Source organism: Lonchura striata, chromosome 9 (assembly GCF_050655825.1).
Source record: "Lonchura striata isolate lonStrDom1 chromosome 9, ASM5065582v1, whole genome shotgun sequence".
Classification (NCBI taxonomy): Eukaryota; Metazoa; Chordata; class Aves; order Passeriformes; family Estrildidae; genus Lonchura; species Lonchura striata.
In genome coordinates, this window is record NC_140711.1 from 24821999 (window position 1) to 24845993 (window position 23995).

Sequence of the window (23995 nt, forward strand, 5' to 3'; positions counted from 1 at the left end):
GCCTGGCTCATTTGTCAGTGTTGTGTAAGAGCAGCCGCTGGGCTGAAAGTGTCCCTGGGCTGGGATGGAGCAGCCACACAGCAGCAGCTGGGACCTGTTCTGGATCTGCATTACCTGTGGGAGTGATGTGCAGGCCTCCACCTGGGACAGAGCTGCCAAAGAACTTAGCAGAGCAAAGGGGTAGACGTTTTTTAATAAATAACTGTAAAACACATGCATTGAAAGTTTTATCTTGATACATTATCAATAAAAATGCTCCACAAACAGAGCACTGATTTGCAGCTGTGCCCTCACCAACACCAAGGCTGGGCTGTTTCTCAGGGGTCAGTGCCACACTTTCCCTCAAACCAACAGTTAGAAGAAACACCTGAGCACACTGGTGGAACTGCTGTCTTCCCTTAACATCTCTAGCATTGCATCTTACATCTATTCCCTGATGAGACAGCCCTTAATTACTTGAAAATAGCAAACTCCTATACCTTAGAGCTCCATCTTTAACTCAGTCAGTATTAACACTGCCATAAAAATATATACTCTGGAAAGGCCTCTCTTAAAATAATTGTAAAAAGTCTAGTTAGAAAAAAGTAGATGCTGAATGACTGCAGGCAGCAACAGCAGAAGGCTTTTAAAGAGGTTTTGCTGGAGGCAAGCAAAGGTCAAGGACTCCAGCACAGCTGCCTGGAGTCTGACCTAGAGGAGACCTGTCCTACAGCAGAGGGGGGGCAGGGAGTTTCACCATGTCCTGCTCCCTGAATGCAGCAACAGGACCCTGAGCCCCTTCTAACCTGAACCAGTTGTGCCCAGACCCTGCTGTGCTTGGCTCTAGCCATGTGCTCACAGGCAAAACACCACTTCACTGCTCTACCAACTGCAAGAAACAGGTTCACTTTTATGTCATCAGTGCCTTCTTGGCTCAAGGATGTAGCCAGAGGAACCTTGAGCCCACTGCATTGCCTTACTGCAGTTCACCCTCATCTCTGCTGCCCTTTCAAGAGGAACTGCTACTCAACACACTGGCACCTGCTTTCCAAACATGTCAGGAGTCTTTTCCCATGCCAGAGTTTTGTATTTCACTAAACAAATTCACACCCACGTGGAAAACCAGCACCCTCCATACCTGGACGCTTCCTAAGCAGCTGAAAGCAGGAGACTGGGCTAAGCTCTTTCCCTGTGTAAGGTCCTGGATGCCAGGGAAGTGAGACTTGCCACTGCTACATACTCATGAAAACCAGTGAGAATTTGGAGTTTTATTGTCAAGTGCCCAAAAAATTTAGTGTTTAAAGGTAATTTTTAACCCAAAATCTGCAAAACGAACATAACACTCAAGAGTACCACAGCTCTTCCGTTTGGTTCACCATCAAAGTCCAAGTTTTACAACTGTCACCACAGTAACATTAAAAATATAAATAATTTTTATAGAAGTGTCACCTGTAAAATTTCTACTTTGCCCGACAAAGGAGCACCGGGAAAGTTCACAATGATGTTTTATTTACTCTTTTGAAGAAAGTGTTTTGTGAAGCGATCTAGTTCATTCTCAAGGTGAATGGCTTTATTTCTGTAAAACAAACAAAAACAAAGGATTTACTTCAGTGCCCAAACATCCCAAAGGCAGGATCAATATCAGTGTTTCATTTCTGTTTGTCTACCCACAGCCCCAGCACTAAGAAAACATAAATGCAGGTTTATAGAAAGGGTGTGTGGGGGCAGATGTTCACCTTCAGTGGTGGTGGATACCCGAGGCCAGGAGGCGACAGCCCAGAGCCAGGGCAGCCTTTCAGCAGGTGCAAAGAACAGGAAAATACAGGCAGGGCTGCTTCCAAGTCCCTGAACCACCAACTGCTGGAAGTACCTCCTCTGCAAACACCTACCACTGGCACCACCACTACTGCACTGGATGACTCAAAACAGCACAGCTGCTCTCCTGCTCTGCTCTGGGGAGGGGGCTTTGGGAAAGTGCCACCCTCAAGTTACCAACAGGAGACTAAAATTCTGGTGAAACGCCTGTCTCCCACACTAAAGACAGACAAGAGTAAAGATGATCTAAGAAATAATATTTTTGGAGATTAGCTGATTCACTGATGAACTTACCCAGAGCTGTTAAGGATATCTTTGCATCTCCTGCACCTGAGCTAACCTAGTTCAACTCCAGAGTAACAGCAAACACTGATCACTCTGAAGTCAGCAGGGCTAAGAGATGCTTGTGGCCAGTCACACCAAGACTTACCTCAGCTGCTTGGAGATGCTTTGTATGTTCTCCAGCTGATCTATTTCTTTGGAAAGCCTAGCTATTTCTTTTTCCAGGTTTTTCTCAGTAATATCCACCTGCTGACAGAGCCGAGCAAAAGTAGTGGCCATTTCCCTAAAGCAAGAACAAGTTTATAATCATGATTTACAGAAGTCTATGCAAAAAAAAAAGGAAAGAAATAAAAACTCATGGCATTGAAGTGTGCAGAACACAGCAATCAAATCCTGCAGCTGTTAAGGGAGTACAGAATAGCAGAAAGCAGGAGAACTGGGTACTTTTTAAATTAGAAAAAAAACTCTCAACACACCCAATGCACCTCAGTCTACACCTACATCGTGCCTGGCCATTTTCATAGAACATTAACAGGTCCAGGTCTGAGATGGGGCTCTGGCTGTGACAAGAGGTGCCAGAGCAGCCCCACACCACCAAGCTCAGCACCCTGTGCCACACTCAGTGCCCTGCTCACAGGAACATGAGCCCTGTGCAGGGTGACGAGCACTCCAGACCTGCCCACCCCAACCTGTTCCAAGAATCCTCCTCTAACAAAGGGAAAACAAACCCAGTTACCAGCCTGGGCCCAGCACCAAAGCTCTCATGCAGGAGATGAAGCACCCTCTCCTCTCTACTGGAGCACTTGAGTGCAGCTCTTCCATGTCCTCACAGAGCTAATGGACACAGGGATGGATCTATTTCCTCTACTGAAGCTTAACTTTTCACTTCCTTTTTTTTTGTTTTCTCTTTCCAAAACACTTTCCCACCTGTCTCTGCTAAGTAATGTCTGCCTGTCTTCCTTAGCTGCTTCTTGAAACTATGTGTTTTGACTGAATTATTATTTCAGAAAATTAGGGCTGCTAATGTGCCCTCTAGCCCGCAGGGTGCAGAACACCTCTCCTGTGTAGCTCAGGGAATAGTTCAGAAAGGCTAGCCAAGTTCATCTCCTGCAGTGCAGAAGAGCCAGGATTGGCTGCTCAGAGCTTGCCCATAGCAGCCCCTGGGGCAGAAGCTGTTCTCATCCTTCCAGGGACTCCAAGGACAGAGCAACTCAGCCTCCACTAGAATGATCTCTCATGTGTCTACTGAAAGGTGCTGGACAAAGAGTCACCATCTTCAGAGCACCACGCACAGCCACACAGATGCAGGTACTGGCCTTTTCAGGTGGGCATTTTAAACTCTCTTCAAACTCCCTCCCACTAAGTGCCAAGGGACACTGGAGGTGCAGGGCCAGTGACAATGGCCTGTGGCCAGCCCGTGTGACACTTACTGCTGCACCTGGTGGCTGCAGTTGGCGCTGGTGAGGCTGACGATCATCTGCAGCTTCTCGGTGGCGTAGCTCACAAACTGCTGCTTGAAGGCTCTCTCCTTGGCCCGAGTGGTCCAGGTCAGCCTCTCATACAGGTACAGCAGCCCGTACATGCTCAGGGACAAGGAGATCACTTTCCAGCCTATGGTTTTCCAGATCTGAAAAATAAAATCTTCATTAATTTAAATAAGTCACCCTACAGAATAAATGCTAATTCCACCCATATTTTAAAAATCATCTCCATAGCCCTTTCACTGGACTTGTTTGAGAAAACAAATGTTTTCCATATTACTGCAGAGCAATACAAGTACATTCACATGAGCTGGTCTCCAGTGGCACAGAGAACGTGCAGGTTACAGAAGCTTGCTGCTCTTTCATGAAGGAAGAAGCAAAACTCCAACTAAATTCAAACTGAAGGAGGTACCATCAGATCATCATTTGATTCATGCACTGAACACAGACTTATGGGACAGAGAATATACCCAGCTATCCTCAGAGGGATTAGCCTGGTTTACAAACTGACTGTGGGTATCCACAGCACTGCTCGTGCTCATCTGGCCCAGTGTCAAGTCCACGGCACGCTCTGTGTTACACCCCAAGCAGGACAGAGCAGCTCAGCCCCCGCCACCCCTTCCAGCAGGAAATGCTGCCAGTGCTACTTGCCACTCCACCAACAACGATGATGCTCATGGAGGTCCGGGAAGTCAGCGAGGCTAAACTCAACACCAAAGGAACCATGAACTCATCCTGGGGCACGCTCTCGGGAGTTATGGCAGGAAGGCTGGCAGCAGACGGGGTGCTGGCTAAAGGACGAGGGATCTAGAAGATGGGAACACAGCAGCCTGAATCAAAAGCATCAGGGAACTACACAGATGGGTTTCATTTTCATATATTCAGGTTTTGATTTACTTGAAGGAAACCCTTCAGCAGTGAAATCTGAACAAGACTCCTGAGGAGCCATGGTGGCTTTGACAGTTCCCCCAACAGAGAATAAGGGTCTGTGTAGGGCTGGTTCAGACCTCAGGATCCAAATGTTACAAATGGAATAGGCTACTCAAACGGTTCAATCCAAAGGAAAACCAACTTGTGTAACAGCTGCAGAAAGTTTAAGAGATTTTCAGTTCCATTTTAACCCTGAATATAATCAAATAAAAACAACCCACACCAAAAATATTTCACACAATGGATCTAGGGAAAGGTAGCAGGAAGTGTATAAATAGCACTGGCACAGAGTAAGAATCAATATATTATCATCAAGGTAAAACAAACCAGCCCAAGCACTGAAGGACTCACATTTAGGTTTGGATCTGCTAATCCCAGAAGTACTTTCTGAGCTTGTTTAGGACCCAAGAAACGGTTTACAAGAGAAGTCCATCCCAAAGAAAAGTGGAACATTATATCCTCTTGAAAATCTGCACACAGGCTATGACAGTTTAGATCATAGCTAAGATCAAACTTCCTGCATGGAATTAGCAAGTGGAGCTGATCCTGAACACTAGAAGGCAACAATGGTTTCAGATTTTCTAGAAATAAGAACAAACAGTAAAGATGAGTTAACATTACAAGAAGAGCACATTCACCAGCAGTACCTCTGCACTGCTGACCAGCTTTGTCAATTCAGAGAATCTAAACGGATCTGTTACTTATTTATTTATTTGTAAAATCAGTGGAATTTCATCAAGATTACCCAAACAGAGCAGGGAATTTATTGCTCTGATACAAGAAAACAGTCATGAAAATCAGGTCACCAAGGAAACACTACTGGAAGAAAGATTCAAATTAACTGAAAGATGTCTACCAGTAGTCAAAAGATAGGGATGGAGTAAGAAAAAAAAATCTATTTATCCATCAGTTCCATCGTGCCACACAGAAAAGGCAACATTATTAGATAAGAGGACAGAAAGGTTCACATAATTTCATAATCTTCCTCTGAATCTTTTATTACCAGACCAATAGAGATGGATGTGCAATAGTTACTACTTATAAAGAAAAACAAAAAGGGGAGTGCACAAATCCTTTATGAAATGAACTGTTTTGCTTTATGGGTTTGGAGGAACATAGGGAGAACATTATACTGCAGGAACATTTCCTAATAATTAGTATATTTGGTGTGTCTCCCGTTGAAGCCAAATTTTATGTGACTTTATAAAAGGATTAGATGAGTTTCCAAAGGACAGGCCCATTACTACTTGCTTAAGCCATTAATCCAGATGCAGTATACCAGCCCAGGAAGTCCATAAAAAGGAGAGGGATTGCTATATTTACCCTGCTTCATTATTCTTCTCCTTCAGCATCTGCTACTGGTAAGTACCAGAAACAGAGGACAGAGCTAAACACTCCTGGTCTATTATGGCTTTTCCTTTATAGCATCGATGTTAAGCATGATCAGAAGGAAAATTCTTCTAAAACTGAATTTTCTTAGATTCTCTTCCTTTAAATGTGAAGTGTTACCATTCCTCCTCCCTCCTCCTACCAATCATCTCCTGCTGGGACTGGTGCATTGACTGGTTGACTTCAGTGGAGCAGCGTTCAGCCAGGTTCTTTCCCAAACCGTCTTCTATGTGTTTGTTCAGTTCCTGAAGTGTTACAAAGAAATCAAGCTCATCAGTTTGCATTTGGCCATTCAGTTACATTACATGGAGCAGGAATATGTTACACACTAAGCAAGTTATATACAATGGGAAGAAAAGCATGTTTCCATGGAAATACCATGTTTTCCAACTGTACACTGGGACTGAAAACCTAACTAAAGTGACACAAGAAAGATTTCCCTAGAACTGTAAACATTAAAAGGCACAGAAGTCTGTACTTTTCACTGTGACAGTGAAAAGCAAACCACCAGTTACTGCCCTGCAAAGCCCTTACTGTTTCATCTGATGGGAGCCAAGTCCACTGCTCTGCACAGGGACAAACCCATCCCACCAACTCCCATGGGGGCCTGCTCAGGATGCTCTGCTGAGGTGAACCAGCACAGACTGTCCTGAAAATGCAGCACTCCCAGGTGATCAGCCAGGATGGAACAGCCTGAGATGAGCTCAGCTGGTTGGAGCATGGCGCTATTAATACCAAAGTTGTGGGTCTGATCCCCATATGAGCCATTTGTGTGAGAGTTGGACTCTCTTCCAACTCAGAACACTCTGTGACACCAGGGGGGTGCTATGGCAGTCAGCATTATCAGCAAAGTCTGAGCACAAGAGGCAAACACAGGTATATGTGCTTTAATTTAAAGCACTAAATTTGAAGAGGAATTTATAAAAGTTAAAAAAACCCAAAGAAGTTCTTATGAGAAGTGTTGAGTATTTTCAAGCTCATTTTCTTTTTGGATTAATTTTAGGAGTAGTGAAAATTATTTATGCAAAATCATATTTACTGGAAGTGAAGACTTGAAATTAGGAACCACTATACTACTAAAAAGATGCTGAAAAAATTAATTTCTTTCCAAAAACAAAGCAAAAAGTATTTTCAACCTTTTTCAGTTTTGGGTAGAGATATGCACACATCAGCAAACAAAAATCCTGCAATGCTCAAAGTCACAAAAATCTATGAAATTTATGAAAATACAGAAGCAGAAATTAAGGGAAAGACAAAGAGCCTGGCTTCAAACCATTAAAGAAAACTTACTGTCTTATAGAGCTTCAAAACTTGAGGAGAAGGGTGAAAATCAGAATAAAATTCATCAACTAAGACTGAGAGCCGGCAAATCTCATCAGTCATGGCAGCGGAGACCTGGAAGAACACAGGAAACACATAAAAGGTTTCTCCTGCCTTTTCCAGACAGAGTGAGAACAGACTACTGCATGAACTGTCCCAAAAAAATCATTCAATCACCTGACAGTCAGGAAAGATTGCCATTTTAAGCTTTTGTTCTTTTTTTAATTGAAAAAGGATCATTCTGACATTTCAAACACATTTCCTGAGATGGGTGGGCTGCAAAAGGAGCTGCCTGAGAGAAAAGGCAACACCTGGATCTGAGAAGTTGTTCCCACTGCCTTTACTTACTTTGTTTTCCACTTCCTCAGTAACGCGTTTGATTTTTTCCTTGGTGTCTTCTGTCAAAATGTTCAGCTGATTTCTAACAAAGTCCAGCCTGTCCTTCTGATCTTCTCGCTCTTCCATGGAATGGACTCTAACCCAGCAGAAAGGAAATCACCATCACCACCATGTATTCCCCCAGGAAGGAAACAAGCCCTTAACCAGGCCTGGATCATCCAGCTGATGGTTTCTGAGCAGCCAGGGGGAATCACAGGTAACACTGGCTGCCCAAAGCAGAGATACTGCTCCAAGAAGGGCTGTACATGGCAGCTCCATGTGCACGAGCATTCAAAGGCTGTGCTGAGCAAACACAACTCAAAACCAGCATTTCGAGTCAGAACTGTTATCACTGTATTGTCACATAATTACAACTAAAAAAGGTGTGGGGAATCAGAGGCCTTTAATAACTCATCTACCCTGATTTTAAAAAAGGGTAAAACTGCTGCTCACAAACAGCACTCAACAATTCCTTAACAGTGATGTGGGTCTGATGACCCTGCAAAGCAAAGGGGACATGGCAGTAACCAACCTTGTCACAAACAAGTCTCTTTAGAATTCCTTAACCTATCACTCAAGCAAAAATTCCTGAAAACCTGGAGCAATTTCCTCTTGAAGGGCCAGCAGAAACAACAAACAGCAATTCAGACTAAGAGGCATCACCACACATATTTTGGTTAAGTCAATTGATAGAAAGAAACAGAATATCAGAATATTTTCAAACATTTCACAGCATGTTTTCACGGTATCTGACAATGTGAGACAAGTCAGTATGCAAACAGGCAGTCTGTAAAAACTGACATACTCAGGGGGATGAGTGTTTGACAGCACAGTGAAGTCTGCTGAAACACAAAGACACATTATTGACAGGCAAGAAGGAGATGGATGGGAAGGATTAATTGTGACAGCAAGTTCACTGTGTACAAGAGACACAAGGTGGCAACAAAAGTGAGGAAAAACTGTACACATATGCAAACCTCAAAGGATACATGAAGCTACCAGACAGAACAGACGAGCTGCTATCATTAGCACTAAAGGATTACATGAGTGAAAAGAGAATAAGGATATTTAAGGATCCAATCTGGAAAGGGCCAGAGGCCAAGCCTCTGTTAGCCTGGGCTCATCTCATTCCTTACAGTATTCTAATCACTTGCAAATTAAAGCCTCTACATACTTCCATTTTTCTTCTTCATTGTAACTGTTAATTAAATTTAAATTTTTAAGTAGGCTCAAATATCATCTCTGAAATGCTGGATATTACTAGAAAAACTTCACATTTTAAATATTTCTGAAAAAAGGTTTGAAAACACACAGATTGCAAATCAGTAATAAAGAACACCAAAGCAAACCCTGTACACCAAAGATCCCTGTACAGAAATCACAGACCAAGAACAGAACTGAGTGGGCAAGTGAACAATGGTAAGACTGACATATTCACATACCAGGGAAATTGTCTGTTTCTTACCAAGCAGAAAAAGTGAACTTTAAAGTCCATAATGGCCCAGGAAAATCACCAGCCCAGAAATGGCTCCTCAGATGATCTGGACAAACCAAATCCAACCAGCCCTCCACCCCACCTACCTTTTCTCTGCTGCTGCAACGTTTATGTTGTCCATAATGTTTTTCACAGTATCTATTATCTGTTTAGCTCTGATAGTGTGCTGTTCAAACTTGGTTTTCACGGCTGACTGCGAGATACACTCCTGCGAGGGGCCCAAGCCACAACACATTACTGCAATTCCATGCCAACACCATCAGGAATTTCACTCTCAGAAAGCATATGCTGCCAACTTTACCATGAACTTAAACCAGTGGGAAGTAAAAAGGGAGAAAGTATAAAGAAATTAAAAGACAACAGAAGCTGAAATCTCAAATGAATCTATAGCAGCAAATCTGCCTTCATGTTCATTCACAGTAATGTGCATAGGTTTTTATTCTTTTAAAATAAATTAATAATGTAAAAAAAAAAAAAAGAAACTCAGATGAATACATAAGATAAATCTATCTCTTCAGGAAATTTTCAAAACCATCTATTTATGAATGCTAGCAATATGGCCTGGCTTGAGTTTTATTTGGACTACACAGTCTTACTTTCAAAAGACAATTCTGTCAATAGAATTTGACATTCTCATGTCAAAACTGACCATCCAGGAACAAAAGATACAATTAGGAATAAGAAACAAGGGTTTTCTTATGGGATAAACAAAATCTAAGTAGTCCTTAAAATACCAGCTTGTTTGCATATTATTGAAGTGTTAAATGAGTAAGCAGAAAATGCTCTAATGATACAATTTCTAATCAATCTTCAACACTGAACAGCAATTCAGAAATACAGGACAGTGACTGAAGAACTCTTGACTTTGAGGGAAAGAGAGCAAGCAGCTGACTTCCTTAACCCAGATCCATGGGATTTTAGAATTGTTCTCTATCTGTGGATTCACCTTTCATGGCACAGGTTTGGATTACTTTTAGAGGGCTTGCCTATGACCTTAGCATAGGCTGTAATTATAAATTTCAGCTATCTAAAAATAATAGATGAAAACAAAATAAACAAAATGGATAAAACAGTCCCTGTTCCTCGACGAAGCAGATCTAGAAATCAGCAATGAAAGGCCAGAGTTTCTTAAATATCAGCACATTGTAAGAGCTAGACTAGGCACAGAGCAGAGTCTTCCCAACGTTAGTATGTGGTAGATAAAAGGATGACAATCACTCACAACACAATCAGAAAATCCAAGTTAGAGCACTAGGAAAAACACAAAGGTTAGTTAAACAATGGGGAAAGATAAGAGGGGGACAGCAGCAGTTTTGCTGTTAGTCTGTACATAAGTATTTACTGAAACCAAGATGTTTCAACAGTCTAACCAAAACCAATTACATTCCAGCCCACTGCCAGAATCACAGCACAGTCATTAGTGCCAGTGTGTCCTGTATTCCATCCCTGGGCAGAGCTGGGGAAGGGCTCTGCAGCAGCTGCCTCGTTCCAGCTCTGCCAGCCAGGAGTACTCCTCCACCCTGCCTCCCTCCTCCACTGCTCCCCACAGCACTTCTGCTGCCAGTTCTCAGAAACTTGAGAAGCACACCAACCTAAGGCTTGGTGGGGTTGGTTTTATGTAGGATATCCTCTAGTGCAGGGTCCAGGCATTTCTCTGCTGTTTTAATAAGGCATTCTATGTACCTCAGTGTAAAACTACAGGAAAGACACTGACCACTTTCTATTATTCCCCAATATAAAAACCCACCACTGATCCAAGAATTTAATACTTTAAGACTGCCTCTCTCCTTTCCTTTGCTGCAATACAGCTGACATAGTAGCATCACATTTTAAAGCTACTACAAGAATCTCTAAAATCCCAATTTCCCACTGCTTAAAAGTGTTTCTAGTAATGCCTGCACCAGCTGTTTTTTTTAGCAATTTCAGCCACCCTGTGCTTTGCAGACAAACATGTTTCATCTAGTTTCAGAATGATTTTTGCCCTCACACAAAAGTCTAAATAAATCTTACAAGCCTTTCTAAATTAGTCCAAGTTTTTCTCATATCACAACTAACTAGCACTGATGGGTTGTTTCTAGAATTTTTTTTTTTAAAGATTCTATATATACTGAGCTCATACCAGTCCTGGAATGAACAGGCTTTCCCATCAGGGAAGTGATACTAAAATCAGGAATGTGGAAGTACTGGAGAAGTAACAGTTTCTCTTCTTAGCCCATATGGAGAAGAGGGAAAAGCTGTCCAATATAAGTGACGACAAAAACAGGGCGAGAGAATCCAGGAGGAGCAAACCCAGCAGGTAACAGCCAGGGAGAACAAGGCACATGTGGACAGGTCTGTGAGGTGACAGATTACTGGGAGATGTGAGTTGGACAGAAAAGTGAGAGATGTCTGGGAAGTCAAAGGAGGGCACAGGACAAGGAGCTAAAGGCAAGACAGACTAAGGTAGAGGAGGAATCAGTGTTTGATGAGGACGGACAGAAGCATCTGTGCTCTCATCCTTTCTTTTTCACACACTGGAATGTAACCCCAGATGCTGGGATTTGCAGCTCCTCTGTCAGGAAACAGAGTAATGCAAAATGCTCTAGGTAGAACTGCTTAGGCTGTACTCAGGGCTGCAGAGCATCTGAGTTTGGTCTGGCAGTGCACAAGGCACAGTATATCAGCAAGGGTTTCACACAGAAAGTTCTCCCTGCAGCCTGAGATTCCTCATTAATACAGAGCCTAGAGCTAGCAGGCAGAACTGATGACAGCAGTATGCTGATGTCAGCTACTTTATCCACTCAGGTGACAGAAATTTGAGTATTAGGTCTGAAAACTTCAGACCTGGTAAACCATTTCAGTCTCAACCTTGCTTTAAGAGCACATGAACTGCCACTATAACTTAGAAAAGTGCCACAAAACCTGAATGTGAAGGAGGCTGCAACAGCAAGCACTCAAAATTTAAACTGCTTTGGCAACCTTAAGTCAGCACAGCTGTCATTCTCTAAATGATGGGATCACACCCCTACTTAAAGCCATAAATAATGATTTTAGGACGAAAGACAGCTGAGCAGGGTAAAATACTACAGAATCCACTCTCACTGCTGGAGTCAGGTTGTGCAGCAAATGTAACACATTGGGAAAAAAGAAAAAAGGTTGGTTTAAGGCCATGCAGTGCTGTTCCTTGTCCCAGCCTCTGCCACAGAAACTTGTCATGGTTGTGATCCTGTGACAGATACTTCTCATTGTGGTGACCAGGTTGAGCCTGTGACATCTGATTTACAGATGTGCTGGGTGCTGGCAGCATCACATCATTCAATAAGTCATCATCTATCCTCATATTGAAATATTCTAAGCATTGAGTGCTCAACTGTAATTATAAGAGATTTTGTCAAAAAAGCTTTGGGTACAGCAGATGGCAAAATACAATAAAACACAATAACTGATCTTAGAAGCTCAATTTCCACTATGGTTCTGAGGACAAAAATTGCAAACAACATGCATGTTTGACTACAGCTAGTGACACAAGAAATGTCATGTCTCATGGAGCCAGGCCCTGCCAGTACCCTGAACCTATCATTTCAACACTTCAGTCACCTATCACAAGAGTGTGGATAAGGATTAAATTTAGTCTGACATTTTCTTGCTTATGCAAGACCGACTCAAGCTATTAATTTGAAGCCTTTCTCATATACACACATGATTACATAATTCAGCTTTACTAAGGTTAAATGGGTTTGTTGTAATGCAAGAACAAAGACTTTTCAGAGGCAGTTTGATTTTTTTAAAATACTCATATACAAAGCCATTCCTTAAGATATCCAAGAATGGCTTTAGTTAATTAAAGTTATCAAATTACCAAGTCAAATGGATTCTATCACAAAGAAACCACTCAACTGTCTAGCCAGACCTACTTCTGTAGAAACTGTGAACTACAAATACGGCTAAACCAAGGTAGAAGGGTGGATTCTGTACAGCACAAAGGATGCAAGGAAAGTGTTAATGATCAGAGCAACAGAGATAACAGGTACATAATGGTGACAGATTCAAAACTCTGGCTTTAGAAATGAAAGTAAATTTTTAGATTTACATGGATGAAACTAAATTTCTTACTGCGAACATTCACCAGCACGTGCCTGTAAGTGATACACGTTTCAAGACCATAATTTCTTCTTATATAGACTATATTGGTCTTGAGATCTCAACACATGAGCTAAGAGTTTTGGTCCCTTCCCTCAACTGATATAATTCTCCTTTCCAAAAACTATCTGCTACTCAAGGTGAGAAGGTATGAACAGAACTCACAGAAAAGCAAAGCTGCAGATGGTTTAAATACCTTACACTCCTCCACTTGCTAATATGGGTAATGCTCAGTATAATTAAGCTAAGCATAAGAAAAAGCTACCTTTACAACAACAAACAGGCAGTTTAAAAAGCCCATCATAAATACCTCAAATATCTGCTCAAAATGTTGAAATTCCTGGAATCTTGTTTGAAATCCTTCAGCAAGTGCTCCACCTGTGAAACAACACACTATCAGGGACACAGCAGTACCTCACAGCAGGGACTGTGTCTTAAATGTATTTATTAGCTTTTATGGTGGTTTTCTGTATTTGAGGAAAAGCAGGAGTTGCTACACACCATCCTCTGGCATTCCTTGGGCCTTTTGTCTCCTGGCACTCAGAACTTCTTTTGCTGAAACAAAAAAGATGCGATTCCTTGCTTCCACAGGATCAATAACTTTGAGCTCATCAACCAGGAAAGTCAGACAGCGCTCCATGTGCTGCCTACGCACCTAAAGAAAAGGCAAAAAGCTCATCAAAAGAAGGCAAAAACTGAGCTGTGAGCACATTGCAACATCAGAGTCAGAAACAGATGCTAAACCACCCTCTGAGAGCAGATGCCTGCCAGCCCTACAGAAGCAGCAGCTTCTCTTACTCCTTTAAACAGACCTGGACACAGCAATACTTCCTTCTACAACTGCATTTATGTAACTCAGAGAGCTCAGCCAGTTACTGGGGTAAACCCTTCATTCCCCATACATGGAGAAATAATTCTTACTGCAAGCTGGCTGCTGCTGGCCAGATCTGAAGATCCAAACTGTTCACATCTAACGCTGCACTTTCCCAGCTACTCTATGGAGATATAAATGTATAAACTGTGCACTCAGGCTGCACCATCACTGCAGAAAAAAAAGGTAATATAAATAAGATTAAAAACAAGCTTAACTGTGGAGGAAAAAGGATCTAAAGAAGTCTCCCATTTTATTACTTGCATATATTGTCATTTGAATTGCAAGTTGCTTTTTGGTTGGAATGAGGAATAGGTTATTTCCATTTTCTGACCATGTACCTTAGCCTTTTATTAAAAAGACAAAGCTGGTGTTTCCATATTAATATGTATTAATTAAATGTCAACCCATGTAAGAGCCATCAGTTCACTCACATCTTCCATGTATTCTGGTTCTGATGCAGAGGCATCCCATCTATTATTGAGGATGAAGATGTTTGGCTTGGAAAGTCGTTCATTCACTTTATGGAAAAAATGTTTCTCCTAAGAATTAAAGCACAAACAGAAAATTTCCCAGACATCCAAACCAGAGTCATGCTTTCTTCTGTAATAGATTCTGAAGTTTATCCAGCTTTTTGAAAGTTTATTATAAAGAATTGATGAGTATTAAAAACCCACAGATATTCAGTACATAACAGGCTTAGGGTAGTCCAAAAGTCATCAAATGTCTTAAAACTGATGCTAGTGTTAGTCAAAGACACTGCAACTTTCTCTAAAACTTGCTAAAAATACAAACTAAGAAAACGTCCAAAAACTAGTTCAAAATACACTGATGCCTGACTTAAAGAATGAAGTCTCCCTTACCTGAACTATCAAGATGCTCCTGCTAACCCTGTCAAATCTGGTTCTATACCCAGATAATACATAATCTAAACTATTCTTCAGCTAGGCAACATCAGCTTGAGCTACAGAAATAACATTTCCTGCATGAGGACGTATAGTTGAGACACAGAAAAAGAAGACATTGATGAATGCCTTAATTTAACAAAATTAAGTGTATTTAGGTCTCTTGTCTGCACCTACCACCCATTATTGCTGTTAACAGAGTCATAATGGGTAAGTCGTGATGCAGTGAGTCCCCACTCAACAATGCTGAAACAGAAGAGATCTCTGGGCTGCCATAAACTTTTCCAGACTGCAGCAAGACACCACAACATATCCTGGTCACAGCACTGGAGAGCCATTATTCTCCCTCAGCTGGGAATAAGCATGTGCAATCCAGATCACTGCTGTAGAAATCAGAACTTTGCCTGAAAGAATTTATGAGGGAACAGTAGAAGAATCATATTTTCACTACAAAAAATCTCTGGTAGTGTGGCAGAACAATGCCAAGTATTCTCAAACCTGTTATGGTAAGAGGCAAAAACAATGCTTAAGGCGGATGAGAACTTTTTAGTGGTCAAAAGCTTTATCTGCATCAATACAGCAGTGAGATGTTCACTGAAATAATTTTTCTTTTTCCTTTAATTAAAAGACCCCAGCAACTGTGTTATATGCATAATGTAAACAACTTACTAAAAGCCTAAAAGTGTCACTTGTGCATAACAGAGACAATATGGCCACAGTGGTTCCAAATCCTCTTTGGAATGTTTTAAGAATTTTCTTTCTCTTCTAAATTACATCCCTTGTATTTGACTCTTTGTGGCCTCAGCTCAGAAGATGGAACACAATGTTTTTAAACTTGCATCCTTCTCAGACTTCTACCAAACTATTCTAATTTGCTAGAATGCAAAGAAATACTGTCTTTGCACACTCGGTTCTTTATTGTATTAAAAACTGTCTCAACAGTCAGAAAGTTCACACCTTTCAGGTCAGAACCATGCTCAGAACAACCAGAGCATATTATTTGTCTGCAGTAGGCTTAATAAAAATCATCAGGAATTTCCTCAGTAGCATTACTCTGCATTCTGGCAGTCACACTTGCAATAACTTGGAAACCTTTTATTGTCAGCATCCACAATACTTAGTTAAGTCAAAACTGGAGATCACTACAAAAATTATACCAAATTTCTGGTCTTGTATTTTGATTATTGCAACAGCTGCTTTGGCTACCTTAAATGTTCCCCTCCTCTTACAAGTCCTACAATACTCAGGCTGCAAGGCTCAGAGAACTCTCCTCTCTCCTGAAACAAGGCTTTACAGAACAAAGACAAAAGTATCTTCAGCTCTCCACACTGCACAGAGTCCTTATTGCTAACACCTTCTTCAGAAGAAACACAGCTCACTGAGGGGCACCTGCAGCACTCATCCTCAACACAAGGTGTGTCAAGGGAATGCACCCTCTCCTGAGAGAGGAGCAAGATGGGAACTCAACTCCTTTCACTTCATTAATGTATTTTACTGAATTTATGGAGTATTTTTAGATATGAAACACTCCTTAATTTCTTTGATAATATGTGTCTTCTTTTGTTGGTAACAAATAACAACAAATTGCAAGGCAGGACAAGCCCTCCATCACTCATTTATCAAAAATGCAACTGATCTGGAAAGGACCATAATGATGCCCAAGGTAGAGTAAGCCAAGCCAGTAAGAAATTTAAATTTTGTTCTGTTTCCTAGTGAGGGATACACATTATTTCTTTCCTCCCACCCCCAAATCCTATTCACAAGACCTAAGTGCAGTGATTCACCTTCTGTAAAGGTCTCAGCTATTCTGGTTATGGAACTGCTGAATATTTAAATGAAGAAGGAACATAAAATCATTGCACATCATACCGTGTTCATGAGAGTTGATTCAGAATTGGCAACCAAGACAAACACATCAGCATCTAAGCAGAACTTGTCAATCCAGCTGTCCAGTTCTGTAGTGACATCTGTGCCAGGGCTGTCAAGGACAAAAAACACAAACTCTTATTTACACACCAAAGAAATAGTTGATTTTTATAAACTGATAAAAACAGAGTGGAAATGCCTAAGGGCCTTGCAAGAAATTACAGAGGTTTGTATCTTCAGGCTGATGCCTACCTCCAGCTTAAGATAAACACTGCACAAGCCAATTACCATCTAGAATTTATCAGTCATTTGATCATTAGACTACCTACTCATTCCAAAATGTAATTTCTGATTAGTAAGTATGCACATATAATTAACTGCCAAGTGAAATGACAGGCAGTCCATCAGAAACCCAGACAGCCTCACACAATGGTTCCCCTCCTCAGATCCTAATTTTAATCAAAGAGACTGTAGTTCATAAAATATTGTTTTTCATTAATAAAGTTCAAGTTTAAAGCAATATGCTATGCAAGCTGTGCATAGATTCAAGGAGAAACGAAAATGAAGTTAAAACTATAGCGCTATCCATTAAAGAAATTAAGCGGAATATGGGCCATATTTGCAACACTTAAAATATTGTGGTTCAAATTTTCTCAATTTAACAGTAAAAAGATGAATTGCTTTTTTCAAGTACCTGCTCTCTCAGAATATATGTTCTTTTTTTTCCCTTTACCAACAGAGGCTGTACAGATACACGATCATGCAGCCAAGAAAGTAGTAACGAATTCCCAGTGATTTCAAAGTACAAGACAGAGATGGAACAAAAAGCACTGCAATTTATTAGAATACACTCTGAGTGTTGTTTTCTTGAAGAAACCATACTTAAAAATTCACTGATACCTGTGTGAATTAATCTCAACTTCAGTATTTCTTGATTTACATGTCAGGTACAGATCACCTGAAGGTCTGAAGCTATAATGCAGTGGCCAAAAATAAGGGCATTTAGCATGGACAAAACAACCACTTCCAGAATTCTTTAAACACATCAACACATAGGAAATGTCAGCCTAACACAGGGCACACACAGCTGCCATAGTCACAACTACATTTTGAGGTCACCCATTCCTTTGGCATGTAGGCACTGCAAGTCGTATCAGAACCTTTTAAAAACGAAGTCCACAATGTTTATACTTCACATGATCAGTCTGAAGCATTTCAAGAAAGGAAATGGGCAAAAGGTTGTTGCTGCAACAACCCTATTCACACTTTCATACTGTCTGTTTTAAAAGGTATCCTCAGGCAAAAGCTATTCCCCTTTTCAGCTCAGTCACAAGACACTTGTCTGTTCCAACTGCTACGAGGACAGAATCAGGAGGGTGATGACAAGCAGTACATACAAAAGAAACAACTCTGTCCTTTCAAACAGAAAAGCCTTTCAAGAATTTTCAATCTAAACCAATCTCTTTACTAAACACTGTATTGGCTAATATGCTTAAGAAAATATTTACTAAAACAGAAGAGATACCTGTCCACTATAACCAAATCATCTCTCAGCAGGGCACACTTTGACTTGGGCCAAAAGACATGGACGAGACAGCCAGCCTTCAAATCTTTATCCATGTGAAGTGCATGAGCCAGCTGATTGACTGTCTAGAGAGAGCATTAAAGAGAAGACAAACATGAATATGCACCTCAAACAAGTCTGTAAACCAGTCTAATTCAGTTCTCAAGCAAACTTGGACAGGATTTATCTTGAAGAGGGTAACAGAGTTCATACTTTGTTCTGGTGAATAGCTGTGGTTTTTTTCTTTAAGCTATTCAACTCACCAGCATCTAAAGAACAAGTTGTGCCTTGAAATGCAGACAAGACTTTCTTTTGAGCCACAAAGGCTCCCTACAGGCCTGGACTGTGTGCTGCTGAGCATCATCATGAATTTGCCTCAGAGCTTTAAGATAACAGTGTATGCACTTCACTAAGATGAGTACTGTAAGCCCAAATGAAGGGCACATTCCAAATCCTTAATGGATAATAGGACTTACTGAGCTCTATAAAAATAAATCACTCAACACATGCTATGCTACAATGAGACACACGTTAGTTGTTTCTCTAGAACAGCCAGGAAAAACTGTGGAGCAGAACATTTTCATTAGTTTGCTCTCCCTTCCTAAATAAGAACTTAAAAATGCAGAATGAGTGAGCCTTATACTTCTGCCAAACTTGTAACTGTTGTTAAAAAAGAGACTCTTTGAGAGTCAGTTTATGTGACAATTTGCATTAAATCATCCAAGAAATGTACCTTGACACTCTTCTTTTCATCTGATCCTTCTGTCATAAGATAAGCCTTATCTCCATCAGTCCCTTCCACACTGAGGAAGCAGTTTGTTGTATGGCCAATCCCACTGGGAAGCACTTTGTCCCACAGCATTGCATTAATGACTGAACTTTTCCCACTGCTTGTTCTAGAGGGATAGAAAACAAAAGTACTTGGAGCAGAACACAGCAGCATTAAACACACCTTTGTGCTGAACTGAATGCACCAGCCCCACAGAGCACAAGCTGGTTTGGGTGCAGAGCTCCAACCAGGTGAGCGGGGAGTGCTCATTCAGAGCAACTGGTCACCAACTCCATCTCCTGCAACAACTTCAAGTGCTCAGCAGTGTCCTACTATGCACTAACCCTCTACCCCTCACCCATAAATATCTGAGGTTTAGCTATTACACAACAGCATGAAGTTACATAGACTGTAACTTGGTTTTGAGCTACTTCCAGAAAAAGTTCAGTACTCACTGTACAACAGTTCACAAATTTATTCAAAATGCCAGAGGGAGAGTTGACTTCTCTTTGTCCTGATCAGAACTTTTTCCCTTTGCAAAAGGGAAACTTTTATCACACATCATAGCTTGTATTCAACTTTTAACTTTTTGAAATATCAAGGCTGAGATATAATGGATTTCTTTATTCCAGAACTTTTTATAGTTTTTCTTTAAATAACTAAACTACTTTTAGCAAAATTAAGGCAAGGCCACTGTTGTACAAGTTTTTTCCAATACTATTACAGAATCTTTAGAACCATGAAGATTTACACTCCAAAAATATGCCTAAATGTAAGCACAGGAAAATCAATCTCCCTGAAGCAAAGTGGACTAGTAGACCACATTGTTACTGCTATCCTTAAAATCATCACACAGATCAATCAGACTGATGTTACAACCAACCAGGTAACCATCTCCGTTTCTCTTCCGCTGCTTATAGACAGAAACATGAACAGCTCCAAGTTTAGTTCTTCAGCACTTCTGATCAAATAAATAAAAAATCCTAAGCAGGAACAGTCCACAACAAAAAAAAATACATTAAACAAACAAAACCACCACCTTAAAAAACACCCAAAAACCATTGTGGAGAACAAGACAACCTCCAATTTTCCCAAGTCAAAAAAAAAAAAAAAAAAAAAAAAAAAAAAGAAATTAAATACTAGTAATTTTGTTCATTACCTGCCAAAAAATGCCACTTTCATGTGTCTCCGTGAGAGCACCTCTCCAATGACTGCCAACTTGTTTTTATATGCTTGTATTTTTGCAAGTTCATCTTCTGTTGCTATATGATCAAGTTCTGGGTTCTTATATGTGGCTACACACAGAAAGAAAAAACATAAAAGCAATCACATACAGAGAATGTGTTCTGTGATAGAAAGTGTAAGTAATCAGTACTTAAGATGCCAACTACAAATTTTAATTACAGCAATTAAACAAAACAAGAAAAAACAGCCCTTATCATTTGACTCTGCCACAGGCACTGGTGAAATCATGACATAAATCACTTCAGATCAATCACCAGCCCAACCACGGAACCACTAACCCTGTGAACACAGCCTGATGGGCTCACTTGCCCAGTTCCTTGGGATACTTGCTTCCTTCAGAAGGGAAAGCCAGGACCTCCCATGGATACACCAGCTGAGCTGGGCTGTCTTGCTCCTGCAGAGCTCACTGGGATAATAAGCAACCAACTCTGTGTAGTCACAAAATTCCATGCTGCTAAAACCTCTGAGGGTGTGCCCAGTGGTTCCCTGCATTGCATCACGGATGCACCTTTCTGCTGAAAGATGTTTGTCCCTCCTTCTATGCAAAAGAAACCGCCACAGAACTGTCACTCCAGAGTGGTTAAGCTTTCACCCTCATGGAAAGGGAACCAGACTGCCAATTCAAGTGAGTTAATCAGCTTTTCAGCTATGTAGCAATGCCAGACATTCCTTCCAGCACAAGCTGAGAAAAACCCCAGTGTCAAATGAAAAATGTGATTATTTCTGAAGGTGCATGTTTATACAAACAGCACAGTAACAGATAACTTAAGGTACATGATGGTGCTGTAAAACGTACTCAGAACAAAGGACAAGGCCCTCATGTTTGAGGGGAAAGCTCACCTTCCACAAACGCTGCTCCCTCAGTGACATACTCCAGCAGCTGGTCGAAGATGGCAGTGATGGTCTTTTTGGCCAGCACAAAATGCTTCAGCGGAGAGACGGAGGCTTCTGCCATGCTGCAGCTGCAAGGAAAGGTGCATCAGGTGACCAAACACTCCGTACATCCAGCTAATTAAAACTCATACACTGCTCACGCAACCATTTAGAAACAAACCAAACCAAACCCGCCTGAAGCCCCAAATCAAAGCTTTAAACTCCAAAGGGCAGTAAGCTCAGTTTGCGCTGTTTGCTCTCCTCGCCACAAGCGCCGAGAGCAGCTGGGGAAACTCGGGGACAAGTTCGAACCGATCCGGTGCTATCTGTCCCCCGGAAACACGAGGCTTTCCCCTCGTCAATCTCGGCTCCCGCCTCCCCACCGCCCGCGGGCCAGCGCTGCCACCGTGCCCCGCTCCCTCCCGGAGCCCCGGCTCCGCGGGGTCAGGCCGAGGCCGCCCCGCTCCCTCACGGGGACACGCTCAGCCCGCTCCCTCACGGGGACACGCTCAGCCCGGTCCCTCACGGGGACACGCTCAGCCCGGTCCCTCACGGGGACAGGCTCAGCCCGGTCCCTCACGGGGACACGCTCAGCCCGCTCCCTCACGGGGACACGCTCAGCCCGGTCCCTCACGGGGACACGCTCAGCCCGCTCCCTCACGGGGACACGCTCAGCCCCGCTCCCTCACGGGGACACGCTCAGCCCGCTCCCTCACGGGGACACGCTCAGCCCGGTCCCTCACGGTGACACGCTCAGCCCGGTCCCTCACGGGGACACGCTCAGCCCGGTCCCTCCCGGGGACAGGCTCAGCCCGCTCCCTCACGGGGACAGGCTCAGCCCGGTCCCTCACGGGGACACGCTCAGCCCCGGTCCCTCCCGGGGACACGCTCAGCCCCGGTCCCTCACGGGGACAGGCTCAGCCCGCTCCCTCACGGGGACAGGCTCAGCCCGCTCCCTCACGGGGACACGCTCAGCCCGCTCCCTCACGGGGACACGCTCAGCCCGCTCCCTCACGGGGACACGCTCAGCCCCGGTCCCTCCCGGGGACACACTCAACCGTGTTCCCTCACGGGGACACGCTCAGCCCGCTCCCTCACGGTAACACGCTCAGCCGTGCTCCCTCACGGAGCTCTAACTCGGCCTCGGTCCCGCACGGAGCCCCGGCTCGGCCCCGTTTCCCCACGAAACCCCCGCTCGCCCCGGTCTCTCACGGAGCCCCGGCGTAGCCCCGATCCCTCAATGAGCCCGCGCTCCCCCAGTCTCTCACGGAGCTCCCGGTCCCGGCCCCTGTCCCTCACGGAGCCCTGTCGGCCCCGGCCGTGCCCGTCACCGCCGCCGGGACGGGGCGGGGGCGTCACTTCCCTTTCCTCCTCTATGACCCCGCTCCGCGCCGGCACCGCCATGTTCAGTGCGGGCTGAGGGCGGCCGCCGCCATCTTGAGCGCGGGCAGGTCGCGAAATGGAGCCGGGCAGAGGCCGGGGCAGAGCCCGGGCAGCACCGGGACCATCCCCGGGACCGGGACCGGGACCAGCCCCGGCACCATCCCCGGGACCGGCCCCGGCACCATCCCCGGGATCGGGCCCGGGACCGGCCCCGGCACCATCCCCGGGACCGGGACCGGGCCCGGGACCGGCCCCGGCACCATTCCCCAGCCCTCACCCACCGCACCGCGGTTCGGACGAAATCCGCACGGCGGCAACGCCGCGGGCTCCCAGGAGTTAAAGAGCACCGGTACCGCATGCGTTTGGTACGGGAGCACCAGGAAAAGCGAACCAAAATCAAAATCGGCGACAACAGCATTCTAGAGGACACGTTGTTTGATGATTAGTAATCCACTGTATTTTAAGATCTTGTAATAATTTGTGGGATGTAAACTTTGTTTTGAAGTCAGCAGTCTTTCACATAAAATAAGGTATTTTGCTCAAGAAGAAACACGGTCCAGGAATCTGACACACAGAGATTTGTTAAGGTTGGAAAATACCCTTAAAATCGAGTCACACATCGAAACTAAGGGTTCAAAAGTCTGAAAAACAAATAATCAAATACAGGTATCTCACAAATACAAAACACTACTAAAACCAATCTCGTGATTTTGCATAGCTTCTGCTTGGAACGCTGTTCCTGAAACAGCTGAACCTTGCAGGTACCAGCGAACAACCAGAATTTTTGATACTTACTGCCTTGGAGAAAAATAATAAATACTGGCACAGTCCTGGTCCCTAGAGTTTATTTGTGCCTCTCCAGAGTGAGAGGAGCCGCTCAGGCTGCAGGGTGACGGATCTGTGGCACTACCAGAGCAGCACAGGTCAGAGCACTCACCTTCCACCTCACACAAATAACCCAAATGTCATCCCTGTCCTGTCCTTGGCATGCTCGGCCATGCCTTCCAGCCCTCCAGATTCCAGGCAGACTTTTTCCTACTACTCAGTAACTTTATTGCTTTAACATGCAGATCACATGGAAGCCAGCAGTGTACTTGTGTTCCCTTTTAAAACAAGACATGCTACTCCTGTACACTTCCATTTACTCACTGAAAGATATTAAAAAGAAAATGCTGACATTAATCCCTCATTTATAAAATCCAACCTAAAATGACCTTAGATACACTTCCTGTTTAGACGCTGCATTTTAGTTTGGAATGATTTGGCTTCACAGCATTCCTGTGGGGGATTGTTTTGATTCCCATTTTAGAGATCAGAAATAACCCAACTCA

At 43.2% G+C, this 23995-nt stretch overlaps 1 protein-coding gene across 4 annotated transcripts; it reads right to left on the reverse strand.

Annotated features, from left to right (window-relative positions):
- Window positions 1-173: 173 nt before the first annotated feature.
- MFN1 (mitofusin 1) lies at window positions 174-23727 on the reverse strand. 4 transcript variants are annotated; one of them, XM_085587981.1, is made up of 18 exons: window positions 23602-23727; window positions 21249-21370; window positions 20323-20458; window positions 19128-19290; window positions 18356-18480; window positions 16834-16942; window positions 14494-14601; window positions 13690-13843; window positions 13499-13566; window positions 9156-9277; window positions 7545-7671; window positions 7167-7271; window positions 6019-6121; window positions 4839-5068; window positions 4209-4364; window positions 3507-3703; window positions 2225-2359; window positions 174-1555 (listed from the first exon to the last, which is right to left on the reverse strand). In XM_085587981.1, the coding sequence occupies exons 2-18, from the start codon at window positions 21361-21363 to the stop codon at window positions 1486-1488; spliced, it is 2223 nt and encodes a 740-aa protein (XP_085444107.1). In that variant the 5' UTR covers window positions 21364-21370; window positions 23602-23727; the 3' UTR covers window positions 174-1485. The 4 variants fall into 4 exon arrangements, with proteins under 4 accessions (XP_085444107.1, XP_085444108.1, XP_021400017.2 ...); XM_085587982.1 differs by lacking the exon at window positions 23602-23727 and adding an exon at window positions 23460-23595; XM_021544342.4 differs by lacking the exon at window positions 23602-23727 and adding an exon at window positions 22550-22629.
- Window positions 23728-23995: the final 268 nt, after the last annotated feature.

Excerpts from the sequence above, each read along its gene's own strand:
- MFN1 (XM_085587981.1), bottom strand. The coding sequence starts at position 21,363 with ATGGCAGAAGCCTCCGTCTCTCCGCTGAAGCATTTTGTGCTGGCCAAA. Across the intron at positions 18,481-19,127 it reads ATGAAAAGAAGAGTGTCAAG|ACAGTCAATCAGCTGGCTCA; the intron begins GTACATTTCTTG and ends TGCTCTCTCTAG. Across the intron at positions 13,567-13,689 it reads CCAAGGAATGCCAGAGGATG|GTGGAGCACTTGCTGAAGGA; the intron begins GTGTGTAGCAAC and ends GTTGTTTCACAG.